We start from the raw sequence: 17,355 nt of genomic DNA, 5'->3' as shown, positions 1-17,355 counted from the left end.
ATAGCAAATGATCCGTTTAGTGGATGCGTCCAGAGGGTTAATGTGCTTACTGTTACCGTGTATAGCAAACCTCTTCCACTTTGCTGCATAGCATGCTCTGGTGGTAGGACGTCTTGCTTGTTTAATGATTTCCATACATTCTGGTGGTAAATCTAAATATCCAAACTCTATGACCTCAGGAGCCAGATCGCTAGGTTCAATTGTTTGGGATCTGGGTGCATTATTTCTCCATGGTTCTGTCTAAGGTGCATGGGTAATCTTAGCTTTTGATGTGGCACCTGTGAGAGTTGTATTAGCGTGGTGAACCACGGCTGTCTTGCCCACGTGGGTGCGACTAGTATCATTGTCATTGAGTGCTGCTGCAGTTTCCGAACCACTAACGGAATTAGTGGGAGAGGGGGAAAGCGTAAGCAAATCTGTTGGACCAATTTATCCATAGTGCATTGCCCTGGGACCGTTGGTGTGGGTACCTGGATGCGAAGTTTTGGCATTTTGCGTTCTGATGATTGGCAAACAGATCTATCTCTGGTTGCCCCCATGTTTGGAAGAATGGCTGCAGTATTTGGTCGTGCAGCTCCCATTCGTGTACTTGTTCTGACTGTCTGCTTAGGATGTCTGCTATCTGATTTTGAACTCCTGGTAGGTGTTCTGCTAACAGATAAATCCTTTGAGGAATGGCCCATCTCCAAATGTCCTGTGCTAGTTTGGATAGTTGGAGAGAGTGTGTCCCCCCCCCTGTTTTTGAATATAATACATTGCAGTCATGTTGTCTGTTCTGATCAGGACTGCCTTGTTCGTTATTTGCATTTGGAAAGCTTTTAGTGCTAGAAATACCGCTAATAGTTCCAAGTAGTTGATGTGCAGTTTCTTTTGCTGCACACTCCACTTCCCCTGCACTGTGTATTTGTCCATATGCGCTCCCCATCCGGAGAGCGATGCGTCCGCTGTTATTATCACTTGTGGAATCGGTTCTAGGAATGACCGCCCCTTGGAAATGTTTGTTGTGTTCCACCACTTCAGAGAGCGATGCGTACGGTCGTCCACCAACACCAGATCTGTAATCTGACCTTGAGCCTGATTCCACTGTGTCACTAGACACTCCTGTAGTGGACGCATTTGGAGTCTGGCATGTGGTATTAGCAGTATGCAGGAGGACATCATGCCTAACAGTTGCATAAACACTCGTGCTGGTAGTGAGTGTTGTGGTTGAAATCTTTGTATCAACCCGACCATTGTTTGTATCCTGATCTGATTGGGGTATGCTATTGCTCTTTCTGTGTCTATAGTAGCCCCTAGGTATTGCTGAATCTTGTTTGGTTGCAGGTGTGATTTTTTATAGTTCACCGTAAACCCTAGGTGGTGCAACAATTGGATTGTCTTCTGTGTGTTGTGAAGACATTCTTCTTGTGACTTGGCCTTTATTAACCAATCGTCCAAGTAGGGGAAGACATGTATTTGTTGTCTTCTTAGGTGTGCTGCCACCACAGCTAGGCATTTTGTGAACACTCTTGGTGCCGTTGTGACCCTGAACGGAAGGACTTTGAATTGATAATGTTGTCCTTCCACTACAAACCTTAGGTATTTCCTGTGGGCTTTGTGAATTGGGATATGAAAGTAAGCGTCTTTTAGATCCAGATCCAGTGTAGAAAGAAAGTCCCCTTTCTTCAGTAAAGGGAGTACTTGTTGGAGCGTGACCATGTGGAAATGTTCCGAATTTATGTATGCATGGAGAGGTCTTAGGTCTAAGATTGGTCTTAGAGACCCATCTTTTTGGGGGATTAGGAAGTATAGAGAGTATACTCCTGTCCCTTGTTGATGTTTTGGAACCTTCTCTATTGCATGCTTTTGTAGCAGTGCTAGTACTTCTTCCTTTAACAATGTCAGATGATCTTGACTCATTGGACGCTGGTTGGGGGGGATGTTTGGTGGGGTAGCTGTGAGTTCTAGGCAATAACCATGTTGGATAATTTGTCTCACCCACTTGTCTGATGTGATGTTTTCCCAGACAGGTAGGAACTGTGATAGACGTCCCCCGACCGGTGTTATGTGGTCTGGGGGAAGTTCTATTAAGTCACTGTTTTGGGGTTGAGGCGTTGCGGTGGTTATTATTTCCGCGGCCTCTACCCTTGTTGTTGTTACCCCTGTAACTACCTCTTGAATTACCCTTGGGTGATGTAGGTGTGAAAGAGGTGGATTGCTGATTTGTTCCTGTATTTTTTGAGCCTCCTCTATAGGTGGATCTACGAAAGGAACCTCTGTGTTGGCTGTTGCAATGCTCCCATTGACTTAGCCGTTTCTGTATCTTTTTTCATTTTTTCTAAGGTCTCATCCGTGCTTGAGCCAAAAAGTGTTTTCTGATCAAAGGGTTGGTTCAATAAGGATGTTTGTACTTCCTGTTTGAATCCTGAGATTCTAAGCCATGCATGTCTCCTTAACATGACACTGGTGTTGATGGACCTTGCTGCAGTGTCTGCTGCGTCTAGGGCGCACTTAATGGAAATATTAGTTATTATCTTTCCTTCCTGTATTAACTGATCTGCCCTTTTCTGATGTTCTTTGGGGAGGTGTGTGATGAGTTTTTCTAATTCATCATAATGTGCCCTGTCATAACGTGCAAGTAGTGCCTGTGTATTGGCTATACGCCAGCTATTTGCCGCTTGTGATGCTACTCTTGCCTGATGCATCTATTAATTTTGACTCTTTATCAGGTGGAGGAGCCTCTCCTGTAGATAATGAGTTCGCTCTTTTACGAGCGTTTGAAACTACAAGCGAGTCCAGAGGTACCTGCCCTTTGATAAATATTGGATCCTTTGGAGCCGCCTTATATTTTTTATCAATTCTTGGGTTTAACACCCTAGCCCTCACTGGGTCTTTGAATATTTCTTCTGTGTGACTGAGAAGACCCTTCAGCATAGGTAGAGTACCTGATGTTCTTTGTGCATTAGGTAGCGTCTCTAATAGGAAGTCCTCTATTTGAGGTTCTGTATGTAGATCTACCTTATGATATTTTGCTGCCCTATTAATGAGCTGTACAAACCCTGTGTTATCATCAGGTGGTGAAGGCTTTGAGGTATATAACTCTGGGTCGTTGTCATCATCTGACCCTACGTTATAATTTTCCCATGGGTCATCCTCATCTGGGATAGTTTCATCATCCCCTTGAGGTTCTCCCTCCCCTGGATCACTGTCTACATCAGACTGAGGTGTAGATGGTCTTGGTGTAGAAGGTGCAGGAATATTTGGCATAGTGTGAGGAATAGGAGAAGAGGGTGTGACTTTAGGTCGAGGAGAAGTAGGAGGAGTGTTATTTGTCCCCAGTGTTCTCTTTTTTGAAGGAAGAGATTTGTCTTCTATCTGTTCATTCTTCCTCTTCTTCCTCACTACTTTGCCAGTTTGCGGATCGATAAACAAAATCTTTTGTTTGGGATCTGTCTGCTGCTCCTGTGTCGGTACCGAAGGCCTTGGTTCCGAAAGGTGCCTTTGTTTTCGATCGTCAATGTTCGGTGTTTTCGGCACAGAGTGTTTACTCGATTCCGATTTCTTCGGTGTCGAGTGAGTCTTCGACGTCGAATCATGTTTCTGTTTCGACATGGAATGTTTCGATGCCGAGCTTTCCTTTGCATGGATCTTCGGCGTCGATGTCGACCTCTTCTCGGATCCGACATGGTGGGAGACCGAGTGTTTCGGTTTCAGTTTCGGTTTCGTTGCCGGGCCCGAAGGCGGGGCGTCGGAAACTTTTTTCTGCAGTTTGACGGGGCTCGAAGGCGGGGTCGTTACCACACGGGGTCGGTTTTTTGGTAAGGGGACGTCGTCACTCACGGTTTGTTGCACGTCGAGTTCTTCGACATCCGACGCGTCCCCTTCCGACCCCGACTGATCCTCATGATCCTCTTCTTCCTCAAGTTTCGCGTCTCCGAACAGCTCCGGGATCGCCTCCGAATGCATTCTGGAAACCTCGTGTCTTCGAGCTCGACGATTTCTAATCGTCGACTTGGAGGAGAATGCTGCGCAGGCTTCGCAGTTCCTGGATTCGTGTTCAGGCGATAGGCAGAGGTTGCACACCTCGTGTAGGTCCTTGTGTGGGAACTTAGCACCACACGTTGGACATTTCTTGAATGGACTCCTTTCCATGGACTCCGGGCTTGACTGCGTCGAGAAAGGCCTCCTGTTCGTCGACGTAGATCAAAGTTTTTTCTTCGATGTTGAAGTGAAAACGCGCCAGAATGGAAATGAAACGTGTTCGATAACAATACTGTCGAATTGGAAAGGGAATACGCGCCGATAAGTTACTTATTTTCGAAGTCGATCTGGAGCGTCTCAATCCTCATCCGAACCCGATGGCGGAAAAAAACAATCTAAGGATGGAGCCGATGCCCATGCGCACTACCAACCAAAGGAGGAGTCACCAAGATACAAAAGACTCTCCAAGAGAAAAACAAAGTGCAATCATCCGAGCCCAACACCAGATGGCGATCTATTCGTAATGTACCATAATGTACCATCTGCAGCCCATATGCCTCGAACCAATAAATATCCTGCTATTCTATGCTCCCACGTTTCTTCTGAAAAAATGGTACCTCACTTGTGCAAGTAGGCCTAGTGCCCACGACAGGAAACGTCCCAAAAGACAACATGGATACAGCACATTTTTCCACTCAAAATGGACTTGTTTTTTGCATAGTGGGTAGCTGTGGATTTGGGCCAGAGTTCAGCCGGCACCTATGGAAACATAGCAAACCTGTACATTTATGTTAACTATACAACCAGGAGAATCCAGTATGGAATGACTTGCATGGCTCTCACCAAGTTTATTCCAGAATCCCTTGCCCAAACTTTGACCAAAAATAAATCCTTTATTTCTGTGTTGAAAAGTTCTGGATTTTGCAGGAAGCAACACATTTCTTTCCACCTACCATTCTTTCAAGTCTATGGATAAAAATTACACCACACTTGAGTGGGTAGACCTAGTGCCCACAACAGGAAAATCCGCAAAACAAAATGTGGAGACATCAACAAATTCTATCACAAACATGATCTTATTTGGCAATGAGGGGAGGGTGCATTTTGGCCAGGGATTGACGGCCACCCAGGGAAACGGCCACCCAGGGAAACCAATCAAACCCAGACATTTCTGAAAACTTGACATCCAGCGGGTGCTGAGTGGTATGCCTCACGTGGAACCCACAAAGGTTTCTTACCCACAGTGCCCTGCAAAACTCAAACTTTGCCTAAAATGTACACATTTTTCTTTAATTTCTGTGATGTAAACTTCCACAATCAGCAGGAATCCCAAAAATTCCTACCACCCAGCGTTCTTCTACTTATTATGATAAAAATACCTACTCACTTGTGAGGCTGGGCCAAGTGCACATGACAGGGAAGCATCAAACCAATGTCAATTGGAGTCTCGCGGAGCGGCTCTTTGACCCAGGTTTGATTTGTGTGGGTAAGAATCTCTACTCTGTCCCTAGGGGAGCAGAAAGACTTTTGGCCCTAAAGGAGGGGAGAGGGGGGGGGGAGGGGGGTGGCGGGGTAAAGGGGGGGGTGGGGGGGGGGGGGGAGTATTTGCCCATTGCCAGGGGGGCTGGTCCCCCCCACTACAAATATTCCCTGGGAGCCTAGTGGGTGGATCCCTACTTGGGGTAATCGCCTTCCTGTGAAAGTTATCAGTGGAAAAGGGAGATACTCCTCTTTCCAATGACACCTCTACAGTCCAAATCAGTGCTCGGGTGACTAAGATATGCCTCCGAGCACTGATGCAATGAAAATTACATTTACTCATTTCACTTTCAATCTAATGACGCCATTGTCATTACATACAAAAAAATGCCTCGGGCTGCTGGGGAAGCTCTTCCCCCCCAGCTCTAGGCGCTAAACGAAGTGAAAAGAAAACCCTCTGGTGCTTGCACCGGAGAGATTTCCTGCCTCTTGCGCGAGGATGGCCTGGAGAGGTCCTACGCAATGTAGGACTGGTGCAGAAGATGGCACAGAGCCGTCCTCTGCACCGAAGGAGTTTATAGCATTATAATGCTGGATGTGCCCCTGAAAGTTCGAACTCAGACAGCTGGATAAATAAACAAAATGCTTACATCTGTGTGGACGCGGACAACTTCAGTCCAATCAAAATATGTAGCCCTGGCTCCCAACTTGAGGGAAGCAAATGCCTTACTCTAGTGGTACTCACCCGATTGTCTTGCCACAATTGCGCGGTCATACCAGACTATAAAAAGTATTACTTCAATAACAGTGCAATCAGCAAAAGAACAGCTGTCTAGCTGAAGCAATCAGTACTTGCTTCAACAGAAAAGGTAGTCAAGCCAGTACACACTGGCCAATTAGAAGGCAGCAAATAAGAGTGACAATGAAGCCAACAAATGCTAAGTAATGAATGGGTTGCAAGCCCCTCGTTATATACAATATCTCTTGCATGTGGTGTTGCAGGAGAGCCTTAAAAAGCATATGGGTTAAATTAAGGACTTTACCATAGGATATTTTTTTTAAATAGAAGACAAGGTGGCTACTAGTGATGGTCAGGACAGAGGTATGAACCCTATGAAAACTACTGCTCGATTTTGACAGCCCTACGCAAATTGGTAACCACATAGAACATTTAGAAAAGAGTCACTTCTATCAATATCACGTTTACGCAAAAGAAGGATCTCTAAGACAGAGGATATGTTTCAAGAAAGAAGTTCATTTGAAAGTGAATCTGCTGGTAAGGATCACCAAGTTATTACATCTTGTATGGTTATGGTTCCTGCTCTGATCTGCATGGAAATGTGAAGGGTATAATAAGGGTTACAAACATCTATCTTAGGGTTCACAGCTACAGTGACTGCTATAGTCTCATTCGACAAATTATCATGTTTTGTTTTTTGTATTTTTCCTCTTTCAAGAGGGGATGAGCGTACTCATGGTGTCACCAACACAGTTTGCAAAACCTACACTCTAGAACCTAATAAAGCTGCTGATACAAGATCGAGGTGTGTGTGTGTGTGGGGGGAGGAGAGTGGATTTTTTGGTGGGGGCTCTGAATCTAGGAATTGTAGTGACCGATACAAGCTAACCATGCAAAGTAAGAGATGACCCTGCAAAGCCAATAGCAAGCACAACGCAAGTCTGAGTGGGAGCACAAGTTTGATATTTCCGGACTACAGATTAGCCATGCAGCACTTTAGTAATGTTTTAAAAACGCTTATGGTACAGTAAGGTGGGGGGGGGGGGGGGGGGGGGGGGGGGGGGACACCAATATGTCCTGGAATACAACTTTTCAAACATATAACAATGATTTCCAAACTGCGTGTTGTGAAGGAAGGCACAATCAGAAGGGTTTTCACTAGAGAATCCCAAGCAAAACTCAAAACTCTTAATGTTTATGATTCCTTAAAGTGAACAGTCATGTTTACTTGTCTCGGTCTTAAGAAATTGAGCCGTACAAGATGCTCTGTACAGAAAAGTAATGTAAATTTTCCAAATGAATTTAGAAACGTCACAACTGCAGACAAGGCCACGAACAAAACAGTTTGGTAACCACGGTTTGAACAGAGCAGATAGCAGTTCTTACTTTTGTTAGTAGAAGAGTGCGCAATAAAAAACTTAAATCTACTTGAAAATTGCAAATTTAGAATTCAGACTGCACAGGTGTTAGCTTTTCAAAATGAGACCAAACTGATGATCAGTAAAAAAAAGGTTTAAATAAAATGTAGGTTTTACCCCATTACGTTCGTAGCATACACTCCCTGATGGACTTTGACCCGGGGCAGCTGGAGATTTACTCTCTAAGTTGTGAGGAACAGCGCACACAACCTACCGGTCAGAAAAAAAAAATCTGTTGATAATCGCTGCAGAAGAATTACTGCATTATATCAACGAAATATCAAAGACCACGTTTATGCGCGGAGACATTTTGTCTGATTGATTTCAAGCATCATCCACGTGCATGCCAATTCATTTTGCGATTGTAGTAATTACGATAACCCCACATTTGACATTTACAACAAATGTCACTTAAATTTTAAGTCTCATCTTCAAAACAGTAATACAATTTACATGAGATAATCAAAAGCTTTTTGTGCAAGCATGCACAGGTGTTAGAATAGCTCACCTGTCCAGTTATTCGTTCCTCCGGTAATATTTCTGGTTTTATCTTAACCAACTTAACAGCAATGGGTTTTCCAGTGCGTCTGTCTGATGAAACTTCAAACTCAACATCATCTGGGGATTAAGAACATGCCAGAACGTTTAAATCTAATGCTGGCAAAAGGGAAATTCGACACCTTACATCAATAATGCCCCACCAACTAAGCTGTCTAGGTTATGAACAAGTGGGCAACTAACTTTCAAAAGATAAACACACTTTGAAAATCTCCTTAAGAAAATGAGAATAAATCAAATGGTTGCTTACCAGTAAGAGTAGTTTTACAGCTTGAAGAGTTTTCTGGATTCACATGCTGTCAATTATTCTACCATCTAGTAATAGTCTTACTTTTTCTTTTTCGGGGGGGGGGGGGGGGGGGGGGGGTTGGGGGGTTGGGACTAGGCTGGGAATGCTTGCCGGAAGAGGTAGGTTTTTAAGGACTTACGGAAGTCAGAATAAAGTGGGATAGATCGAACATTGGGAGGGAGGGAGTTCCAAAAGGTGGGGCCAAGGACCGCAAACTTCGCCCCCCCATCCTCATCTTCCTGAAGCGAGTGACGTCAGTTCCTGTGTGTGGTAGCCATCTTCGGATTTTTTTACCTATTTTCCTAGAGTACGTCTTAAATCCTGTTGTCTGTAGATGTTAGTTCTTTATTTACGTGATATTCTTTCCCCACCTGTTTACATTCCTCCTCTGAGGGGAGATGGGTGGGGGGAGGGTCGCATGCGAATCCAGAAAACTCTTCAAGCAGCAAAGCTACAGCTACTGGTAAGTAACCATTTTGTTTTGTAGCATGAATCCTTTTCTGGATTAGATTATGTCGAGATTCCCACCTCCTTGGGGTGGTTGTGGTAAAATGAGGAAGATTATGCAAACAGGTGTGAATTACCTTTTATCCCACTTGACCTTCCTTATTCATCTGTATATGCACGCAGTAATGTTTGATTAAGACCCAGAATGAGCCAGACTTACAAGTGATCAGAGAGCACATTTGAGCTGGTCTGTGCTGACTATTTGAAGCATCAACACCAGGGAAGGGAGTTGGTAATCTATGCGAGGGTGTGATCTATTAATGTTGGAATAAAAAGCATAGTCTTATTCACCTTGGTGTTCCCTACACACACCTTCCAAGTTTAGATACACTAGGCTACGGGAGAGTGAGGCGGCACTGTCCTGGGGCACATTACGTGGGGTGAGGGAAATCTATCTAATTCAGGACTGAGAATATAATTAAAGTACCCACTTTTATGATATGGCCTTTAGCTGCATGTGCAAACGTGGGTAGGAAGTCTGTTTAGAATGGATCCTTGCCCTCATTGGGAGCAGAGATGCAGTATAGAGTCAGTGGCAAGCTCCTCAGCTTGTCCTGAATGCCAACCCATCTCCCTCTCTTGTCAATATGCTTGGATTCCAGATGTAAAGTCCGTCCCCTACTCTTAGTTTTCGTGGCGCTAGTTGCATGGAACCGGGTTGGGAACCCAAAAGAGCACAGGCAAGAGACATCATGGGACCCCAAGTGGGTTTCGCCACGGAGGGCCACGTTTATCCCTTCTTTAAGCAACTGTAATAGCCCCCCACACCCCCAATTAATTGGCTAATTAATCCCAGTAGTCACGGAGGTCAGGTAATTCACCTTCAGCTAGTTCTTGTGTACTAAACGTGGGGGTCTTAGTTCAGGCTGAAGGCAAAGCCAACGACAGGGGGAGCAGTTCAAATCAAAGCTTCTGGTGTGCTGTAGCAAATAGGGCACTCCATATGTGGCAACCAGTCTGGTTAAGACGGCACGATAGGCAAAGGCAGCAAGCAGGTCCCCGGCCCTACACAATCCCCAGCTACCCTGAACTTAAAGGGCCGCACTGGCTCTGAGAAGGCCAGTCAGGACTCCGAGCGATCATCAGTGCAGCCAGCACCATTTGGTAAATGGGACTCCCACCTGGGCCACTGTGGTGGTGTACACCGCACCAGAGGTGCTAAACGCCCCTTCAAGGCCTCAGTGTTGCGTCTTCAACTGCTAATCATACTCATAGGGTTCAGCATGGTTGGTTCCTTGCTGCAGCCACCACCTGGGGGTAGGTGGGGGGAGGAGGGGGGGGTTGCTTGGGGCCCAGTTTGCAGTGCCAATTCGTTTATTCAGTAGGCCCTGGTGCAGATGGACCACCAGCTGCTCCCATGGCTGCATCTAAAGGCTCTGTTCATTGGCACGTTTTGCTGTCAGAGAACTCAGGCGTTAGCTGGGATTGTGGACGCTAACAGAGCTTCAGCGGGACACGTCTTGCCAGGTCAGTGCTCTCACCACAGACCCCTGACCTCCATATTATTAGCAGTAAATGCTTTAGCACAGGTCTTAAAGATATCAATGGAGATTTACATTTAAGGGTGAAGTGGGTTCCTATCCAATTTAAGATCTAATGGTCAATGGTTATTAATTTACATTATGTCAGGTGACTTTACACACACTGCCTCCCACTAGACGTCGCAAACAGAGTAGGAGTGGCGGGCTCAATCCTTGTAGTAGGAAAGGTATTTCCCAGAGTGTCACTGTTGCTGCGGACATCTATCAGACTTGGGTTGAAGCTGGTACAGGGCCTAATTTTGCTACGCATATGACTGCACATTAAAGGACCACTACAGAGAGTGAACCCTCTGTGTACGATTGTACCCGTGGATCCCTTTGCTTATATTGCAAGCAATACCGAATAGTTGCTTACCTGTCGGTGTAGTTTTGCAGCTTGAAGATCTTTCTGGATTCGCTATGCTGTGCATTATTCCGCGGTCTAGTGGTTGGGTCCAGAATCGTAGTCTTTTCTTTGGGGTTTTTTTTTTTTTCGTAGCCCAGGTGGGCGTCGACGTCCCACCTTTTGGTGCATTTCCGGTGACGTTGGCACACTTCCTGCGGAAGCACCCACTCTTGGGCGCCATCTTCGGATTCTTTTTTCTCGTGTTTGTTCTGTTACCGAAGTAATGGCAATGTTCTAGTAAGTCATTCACCGCTTTAACCTTCAAGGTTTGTTTGTTCAAGTAGTTGTCCATGTTTTCAACCTCCTTCCTCTCCAGCCTCATCTTTCTGGCGGAGGTGGGTTGGTTCGCTAGTGAATCCAGAAAGATCTTCAAGCTGCAAAACTACACCGACAGGTAAGGAACTATTCGTTTTGCAGCGTGAATCTTTCTGGATTCACTATGCTGTGCATAGACTTTGTAGCGGTTTCTCATTTTTGTGGCGGCTGGGTGGAAGAGGAGCGTTGGTTATTGAATATGTGCTGGAGCACCTTTTGTCCGACTTGTGCTTCCTTGTTCATCTGTATATCCACGCAGTAGTGCTTCGTGAACGTGTGCACTGAAGCCCATGTTGCCGCCAGGCCTATGTCCTGAATGGGTGTGTTGGCCAGGAAAGCTATTGTAGCTCCCTTTTTCCTGGTAGAGTAAACCTGTGTCCCCCTGCCAGTTCTTCCCCTGCCTGTTTGTGGCAGAATTGTATCGTCTGTGCGATCCATCTCGCAATTGTTCCTTTAGTTACTGGTTTTTCCCATGAAGCTCTTTGCATAGGAAACAAAGAATTGCTTTGTTTTCCTGTGATCCTTTGTCCTTTCAATGTAGTGCATGACAGCCCTTCTGGCGTCTAGGGTGTGAAGAGCTCGTTCAGCGCTTGTCTGTTTCTGGAAGAAACTTGGTAGTTGTATAGTTGGATTCATGTGGAACCCTGACACCACCTTTGGCATGAAGTGTGGGTCTGTTCTCATTACCACCCTATCAATGTGACTTTGGATGTAGGGTTCCTGTAACGTTAATGCCTGCAAATCGCTTACCCTGCGCAGGGAGGTGCTTGCTACCAGGAAAGCTGTTTTCATTGTTAGCCTCTCTAGGGATGCTTTGTGAATTGGTTCGAAAGGAGGTTTCATCAGTTCTGTTAGTACCAGGATAAGGTTCCGTGCAGGTGGTGGCACCCTCTTTGGAGGCGCAATCCTCTTTGCTCCTTCTAGGAATCTTTTAACCACTTGGGAGGTGAAGAAACTTACACGTCTCCCCTCTGTGTAAGCGACTATTGCTGCTAAGTGAACTCTTAAGGAGGATGAGCTTAGTTTGTCTAGTAGGTGCGTGAGGTATCTAAGCACCGTTGAGTCTCTTTGGATCTTATTGTGCAGCTTCTCTCTCCTGCACCATAGAGTGAATCTCTTCCATTTTGATACATAGCACTTTCCCGTGCTGGGCCTCCGTGCCTCCCGAAGTACCCTCAGGGTGCTCTCTGGTAGTTTCAGATGCGCAAATTCTATGTCCTCAGGAGCCACGCTACCAGGCTCAGGCTTTCTGGCTCTGGGTGTAGCACCTGCCCGTTTTGCCTGGTTAGCAGGTCCTTTCTCCTTCCGAATCTGTGGGGTGCGCTCTGTGCCATCTCCATGATCTGCGAATACCATGTCTGCCTGGCCCACTGTGGTGCGACCAGTATCAGTGTCATGTTGCTCGCTCTGCACTTGCTGAGGACCTTGTGAATCAGTGGTATCAGGGGAAAAGCGTAAGCAAATGTCCTCGACCAGTCTATCCATAGGGCATTCCCCAGGGACCCCTCCCCGGGCCACCTGGATGCGAAGCTTCGGCATTTTGCATTTTGGCGTGTTGCAAATAGGTCCACCGACGGTGTTCCCCACCTGTCGAACAGCCTTTTTGTCTCCTGTGTATTGAGCTCCCATTCGTGGGTTGCCGATGTCTGTCTGCTGAGCCAATCGGCTTCTCCGTTGTCCTTTCCTGGCAGATGAATGGCTAGCAGGTCTATGTTGAGAGGGATGGCCCAAGTCCTTATCTCCTGCGCCAGCTTCGAGAGTGTGGCCGATTGTGTTCCACCCTGCTTGTTGATGTAGAACATCGCTGTAGTGTTGTCCGTCTGGATCAACACCCTCTGGTTGTACAGTTTTGTCTGAAAGGCTTTTATAGCAAGGAAAACTGTCTTCAACTCCAGGAAATTGATGTGCTTTATCGCATCTGCTGGTGTCCACAGACCCCTCAATTTGAGTTTCTCCATGTGAGCTCCCCATCCCTTCTGGGATGCATCTGTGGTGATGGTCACCGTTGGCGACGTTCGAGGCTTTCCCCTCGTCAGGTTCTCCATGTTCCACCATGCCATTTCTTTTTGCACTGTGTGCGTTACAACCACTAGATCCTCCCAACGCCCTATTGCTTGTGACCATTGCCCTTGTAACTACTCCTGCAAGGGTCTTGTGTGCAGCCGCACATTTGGCACTAGGTGAATGCATGATGCCATCATGCCCATGATCTTGCTTGCTGTTCTCACTGTCCGAGCTTGCCCCCTCTGGTAGAGTTTCGTCTCCTTCAACAGTGCAACTGACCTCTTCTCGCTTGGGAACACCCTGGTCTGTACGGTGTCGATCTGAGCTCCCAGGAAGATCTTTATTTGTTCTGGTTCCATTGAGGATTTCCCCCAGTGTATGGAGAATCCCAGGTCCATCAGTGTTCTTGTCACTCTCTGTGCATGCTCCTTGCATATCTGGTATGACTTTGCTTTTATTAGCCAGTCGTCCTGTTAAGGGTATATGTGTATTCCCTCCCTTTTTAGGTGTGCTGCGACTGTTGCTAGGCACTTTGTGAAGACCCTTGGCGCCGACTTTAGACCGAACGCTAGGGTTGTGAACTGATAGTGGTGTTCCCCTATGGCAAATCTGAGCAGATGTTTGTGACTTCTGTACATTGGTATGTGCAGGTAGGCATCCTTTAGGTCTATGGTGACCATGAAGTCTCCTTTTTGCAATTGAGGGAGCACCTCTTGCAGGGATGTCATTTTGAACTTTTGCGTTCTTATGAATTTGTTTAAGAACCTTCGGTCCAGGATGGGTCTCATTGTTTCTTCTACCTTTGGCACCAGGAAGTACGTAGAATACACCCCTCTGTTCCTTTCTCTGTAAGGTACTGGTTCTATGGCTTGTATTTACAGGAGCTCTCCCACTTCCCTTTGGAGTAGCTGTAGCTCTTTCTTTGCTAGTTGCCTTCTCTTTGGCTTTCTGCTTGTTGGTGTCTTTTCCAGTTCTATGCAGTATCTGAACTGCATGATGTTTAGAACCCATTTGTCTGAAGTTATTTTCTTCCACTCCTGGAAGTAATGTTTTAGTCTTCCTCCCACTGGTCTCACATGCCCGCAGGTACTTAGTGCGCCTGACCCCTGCGTGCTGTTCTCGTGCCTCACCCTGGGAGTTCTTATTTGGGTGGGCACATGTTGCCTGACCAAGTCACTTGGTGGGGGGTAGCTGACCTCCCCTCCTATTTTGGCCCCGTCCATTGCCTCTCCTGCGATAGGAATGACCCCTCTGCTGGTATTGCCAGGACTGCTTTTGCTGGCCTTGCTGTGTTTGGTTCTCAGTCTGGTGGGATTGTTGGAACGCCTGGTGCGATGTTCCTGGCTGGTTCCACCCCTGCCGTTGGGCCTTCGTGATGGGGTGCCCCTTTTGGACCCTCTGAACTGCAATGCCCCCATGGACCTTGCTGTTTCATGGTCCTTCTTTAGTTGGCTGAGCTTTTCGTCTACTCGGGCCCCGAACAAGGTCTGTCCGTTGAACGGGGTGTTCAGTATGCTGTGTTGTACCTCTGGCTTGAAGCCTGACAGCCTGAGCCAGGCTTGTCTTTTTTCAGTGATGCCCATTATCATGAGCTTACTGGAGGTGTCCGCTCCGTCCAGAGCTGTCTTAATAAGAGTTTGCCACATTCTTCCCCTCTTCGACTAGGTTTTCAGCTCTCTCTGAATTCCTGAGGCATGTTTTTCATCAACTTGCCCAGTTCCTCCATGATTTGGTACTGATGTCTGTTTAGTAGTGCGTTGGAATTGGCCATTCACCAGTGCATCGCAGCATTCCTTTCAATTCTTCTCCCTACCAAGTCCATCCTCTTGCTCTCCTTGTCTGGAGGTGGTCCTGAGGTAGTAGACACATTAGCCCTCTTCCTTGCTGTGGCAGCAATGATTGAGTCTGCTGAGACCATGCCCTGGATATAGGCTGGGTCCTTGGATGAATGTTTGTACTTCTTTTCAGTCCTTGGGGTGACTGCCTTGCAATTACCCGGCTCCCTGAAGGCTTCTTTCCCTTGTGCCATGACACTTTCTAGCATTGGCAGGTACTGGCTCTTGGTCTGTGTGGGGAACAATGTCTCGAGGAGAAAGTCCGCCTTCTGCTGCTCTTCGTCAAGTTTCACCTTGAAGACAGCCGCTGCATTCCTGATGACCGTGTTATACACGCCAATGTCATCTGGCGGCGAAGGCCTCGAAGGATAAGTGTTGACGCTTTCTTCAGGACTCTGTGTCGACATCCTGCCAGTTGATCTCCTGGCTTTCCGAGGTCGCCAAACCCAGGAGCGTCCTACGGTCGTCGTCGTCCTCCTCATAGTAGTCGAAGGCCTCGTCTTCGTCCGGTTCGTCAAATGTTTCGAGATTCCCCGACTGTTCATAGACTTCATCCTCTTCCTCTTCGACCACCTCATGCACCTGTGGCTTGGGCGGGATTATGTAGTCTTTCATCCTGGCATCGAAATCCTTTTTTCGTTGCAGAATGTTTTCCATATCTGCTTCGAGACGCCTCTTCTCCATTTCGGCAGCCAGATCTGAGTCTAATGGGTCGGCCGTTCTCTTCGGCGCAAAACAAATTTTCGGCGCCGAGCTTATCTTAGGCGTTGGCGCCGGGGCCTTTTTCAGGTCCTTCTCCCTAGACGTCAGACGTTCCTTTTCGGAGAAGTTTTTCAACGGCTTTAGCTGTTCTTCAGCTCTCGGCTCCGGGGACTCCTTCTCAGAGGATCCGCTGGGCCTGGGTTTAGGTGCGGGCGCCAAAGCTTTCGGCGCCGGCGATTGAGGATTTTCCCTCGATCTTTCGAGACTCTTGGTCTCTCGGGGCTTTAGGGGCCGTAGAGTCTCCTACCTTCTTTGGAGTCTTCGTAATATCGGTCTCTACGACCGTGTAGCCATCGTCTTCGTCGGCGGCGTTGTCGTCTTCTTCGTCTGAAAATAGACCCAGGTCTCGAAGGGATGGAGGCTGCTGGCCCTTGCCCTGCATCGTGGCGTTGGCTACTCTGTCTCGCTCGAACAGTTTTCGGCGTAAAGGCGGAGCAGGTGTAGCAGTCGCTGCTCTCGTGGTCTATCGGTAGGCAGTGGTTGCAAACCGGGTGCTGGTCCTTCTGTGCGTACTTGTGGTGGCAATTCGCGCATAACTTGAAAGGAGTCTTGTACATCTCATGCGTTCAGGGGGCCCCCTGCGCTCGCATCCCTCGATGGAAAATCGAAGTTCTGGAATTCTCTTCCCTCTTTTGTCGATCTTCTCGATGATGTAGTCTCCTGAAGTCTTCTCCAATGTTTTTCGTCCAAAAACTGCGTTTTTTCTTTTTTCTCCAAAAAGGTCTGGAGCCCTCTCGGGAACGATCCAGACCCAACCGCGGAAAAAAGAATCTGAAGATGGCGGCCAAGAGTGGGTGCTTCACGTCACCGGAAATACACCAAAAGGTGGGGCGTCGACGCCCACCTGGGCTAGGGAGAAAAGAAAAAAAAAAAAAAGAAAAAGACTACGTTTCCGGACCCAACCACAAGACCGCAGAATAATGCACAGCATAGTGAATCCAGAAAGATTCACGCAGCAAAACTTCTTTACTCCAAACCTACTTCTTTCCAAGTCTTTGCATTCTCCAATTCCTTAGCTGCAAGAGACGCAAGAAGACCGAAAAATGTGTACCGCATGTTCAAGATCTTTAAACGTGTGGTTGGCTTCAGAGAGGTTAAATAAAGCCAGCAAGCACAAAAGGAAATTCCACTGCAAAATACTGTGATAGTTACATTCCTATAAAGAATGGCTGCACTTACCACCTGCTTAAACTCAAACGAATAGTTTTACCCGGTGTTTTGCAGGTTGAAGAATTTTCTGGATTCATATGCTGGGCATTATTCTGCCATCTAGTGGTTGGATCTGGAATTTTAGTATTTCTTTCCTTTTTAGGGCTCGCTCCGAAATGCGCGCGAAAATGCGCTCTCGCTGAGAGAACTATAGCTGTCGGCTCAGCCGACAACGAGGGGAGACAAGAGCTGGCCACGCGCGCAGCATTGTCTATGGCAGAGTCTGATTCCGACGCGCGCCTTGGGATTAGGTCACGCGCGTCGGAATCAGACTCTGCCATGCGCCTTGGGATTGGCTCGCGTGAGCTTCTACCGTAGACCGCTTACGTCACGCGGCTCGTAGGTTTCAGTTTC

The 17,355-nt window shown here is 47.1% G+C and overlaps 1 protein-coding gene across 1 annotated transcript in view; it reads right to left on the bottom strand.

Moving 5' to 3' along the window:
• CSDE1 (cold shock domain containing E1) overlaps positions 1 to 17,355 on the bottom strand; it is a 689,720-nt gene that overhangs the window by 580,503 nt on the left and 91,862 nt on the right. The window contains 2 exon segments of the mRNA XM_086923281.1: positions 7,714 to 7,806; positions 8,105 to 8,214. Of these exon segments, the coding sequence (XP_086779407.1) occupies positions 7,714 to 7,806; positions 8,105 to 8,214 (203 nt within the window).

Source organism: Lissotriton vulgaris, chromosome 5 (genome assembly GCF_964263255.1).
Source record: "Lissotriton vulgaris chromosome 5, aLisVul1.2, whole genome shotgun sequence".
NCBI classification, from domain to species: domain Eukaryota; kingdom Metazoa; phylum Chordata; class Amphibia; order Caudata; family Salamandridae; genus Lissotriton; species Lissotriton vulgaris.
Note: the sequence above shows the minus strand (reverse complement) of the source record. Positions and strands in the feature narration are given on the sequence as shown.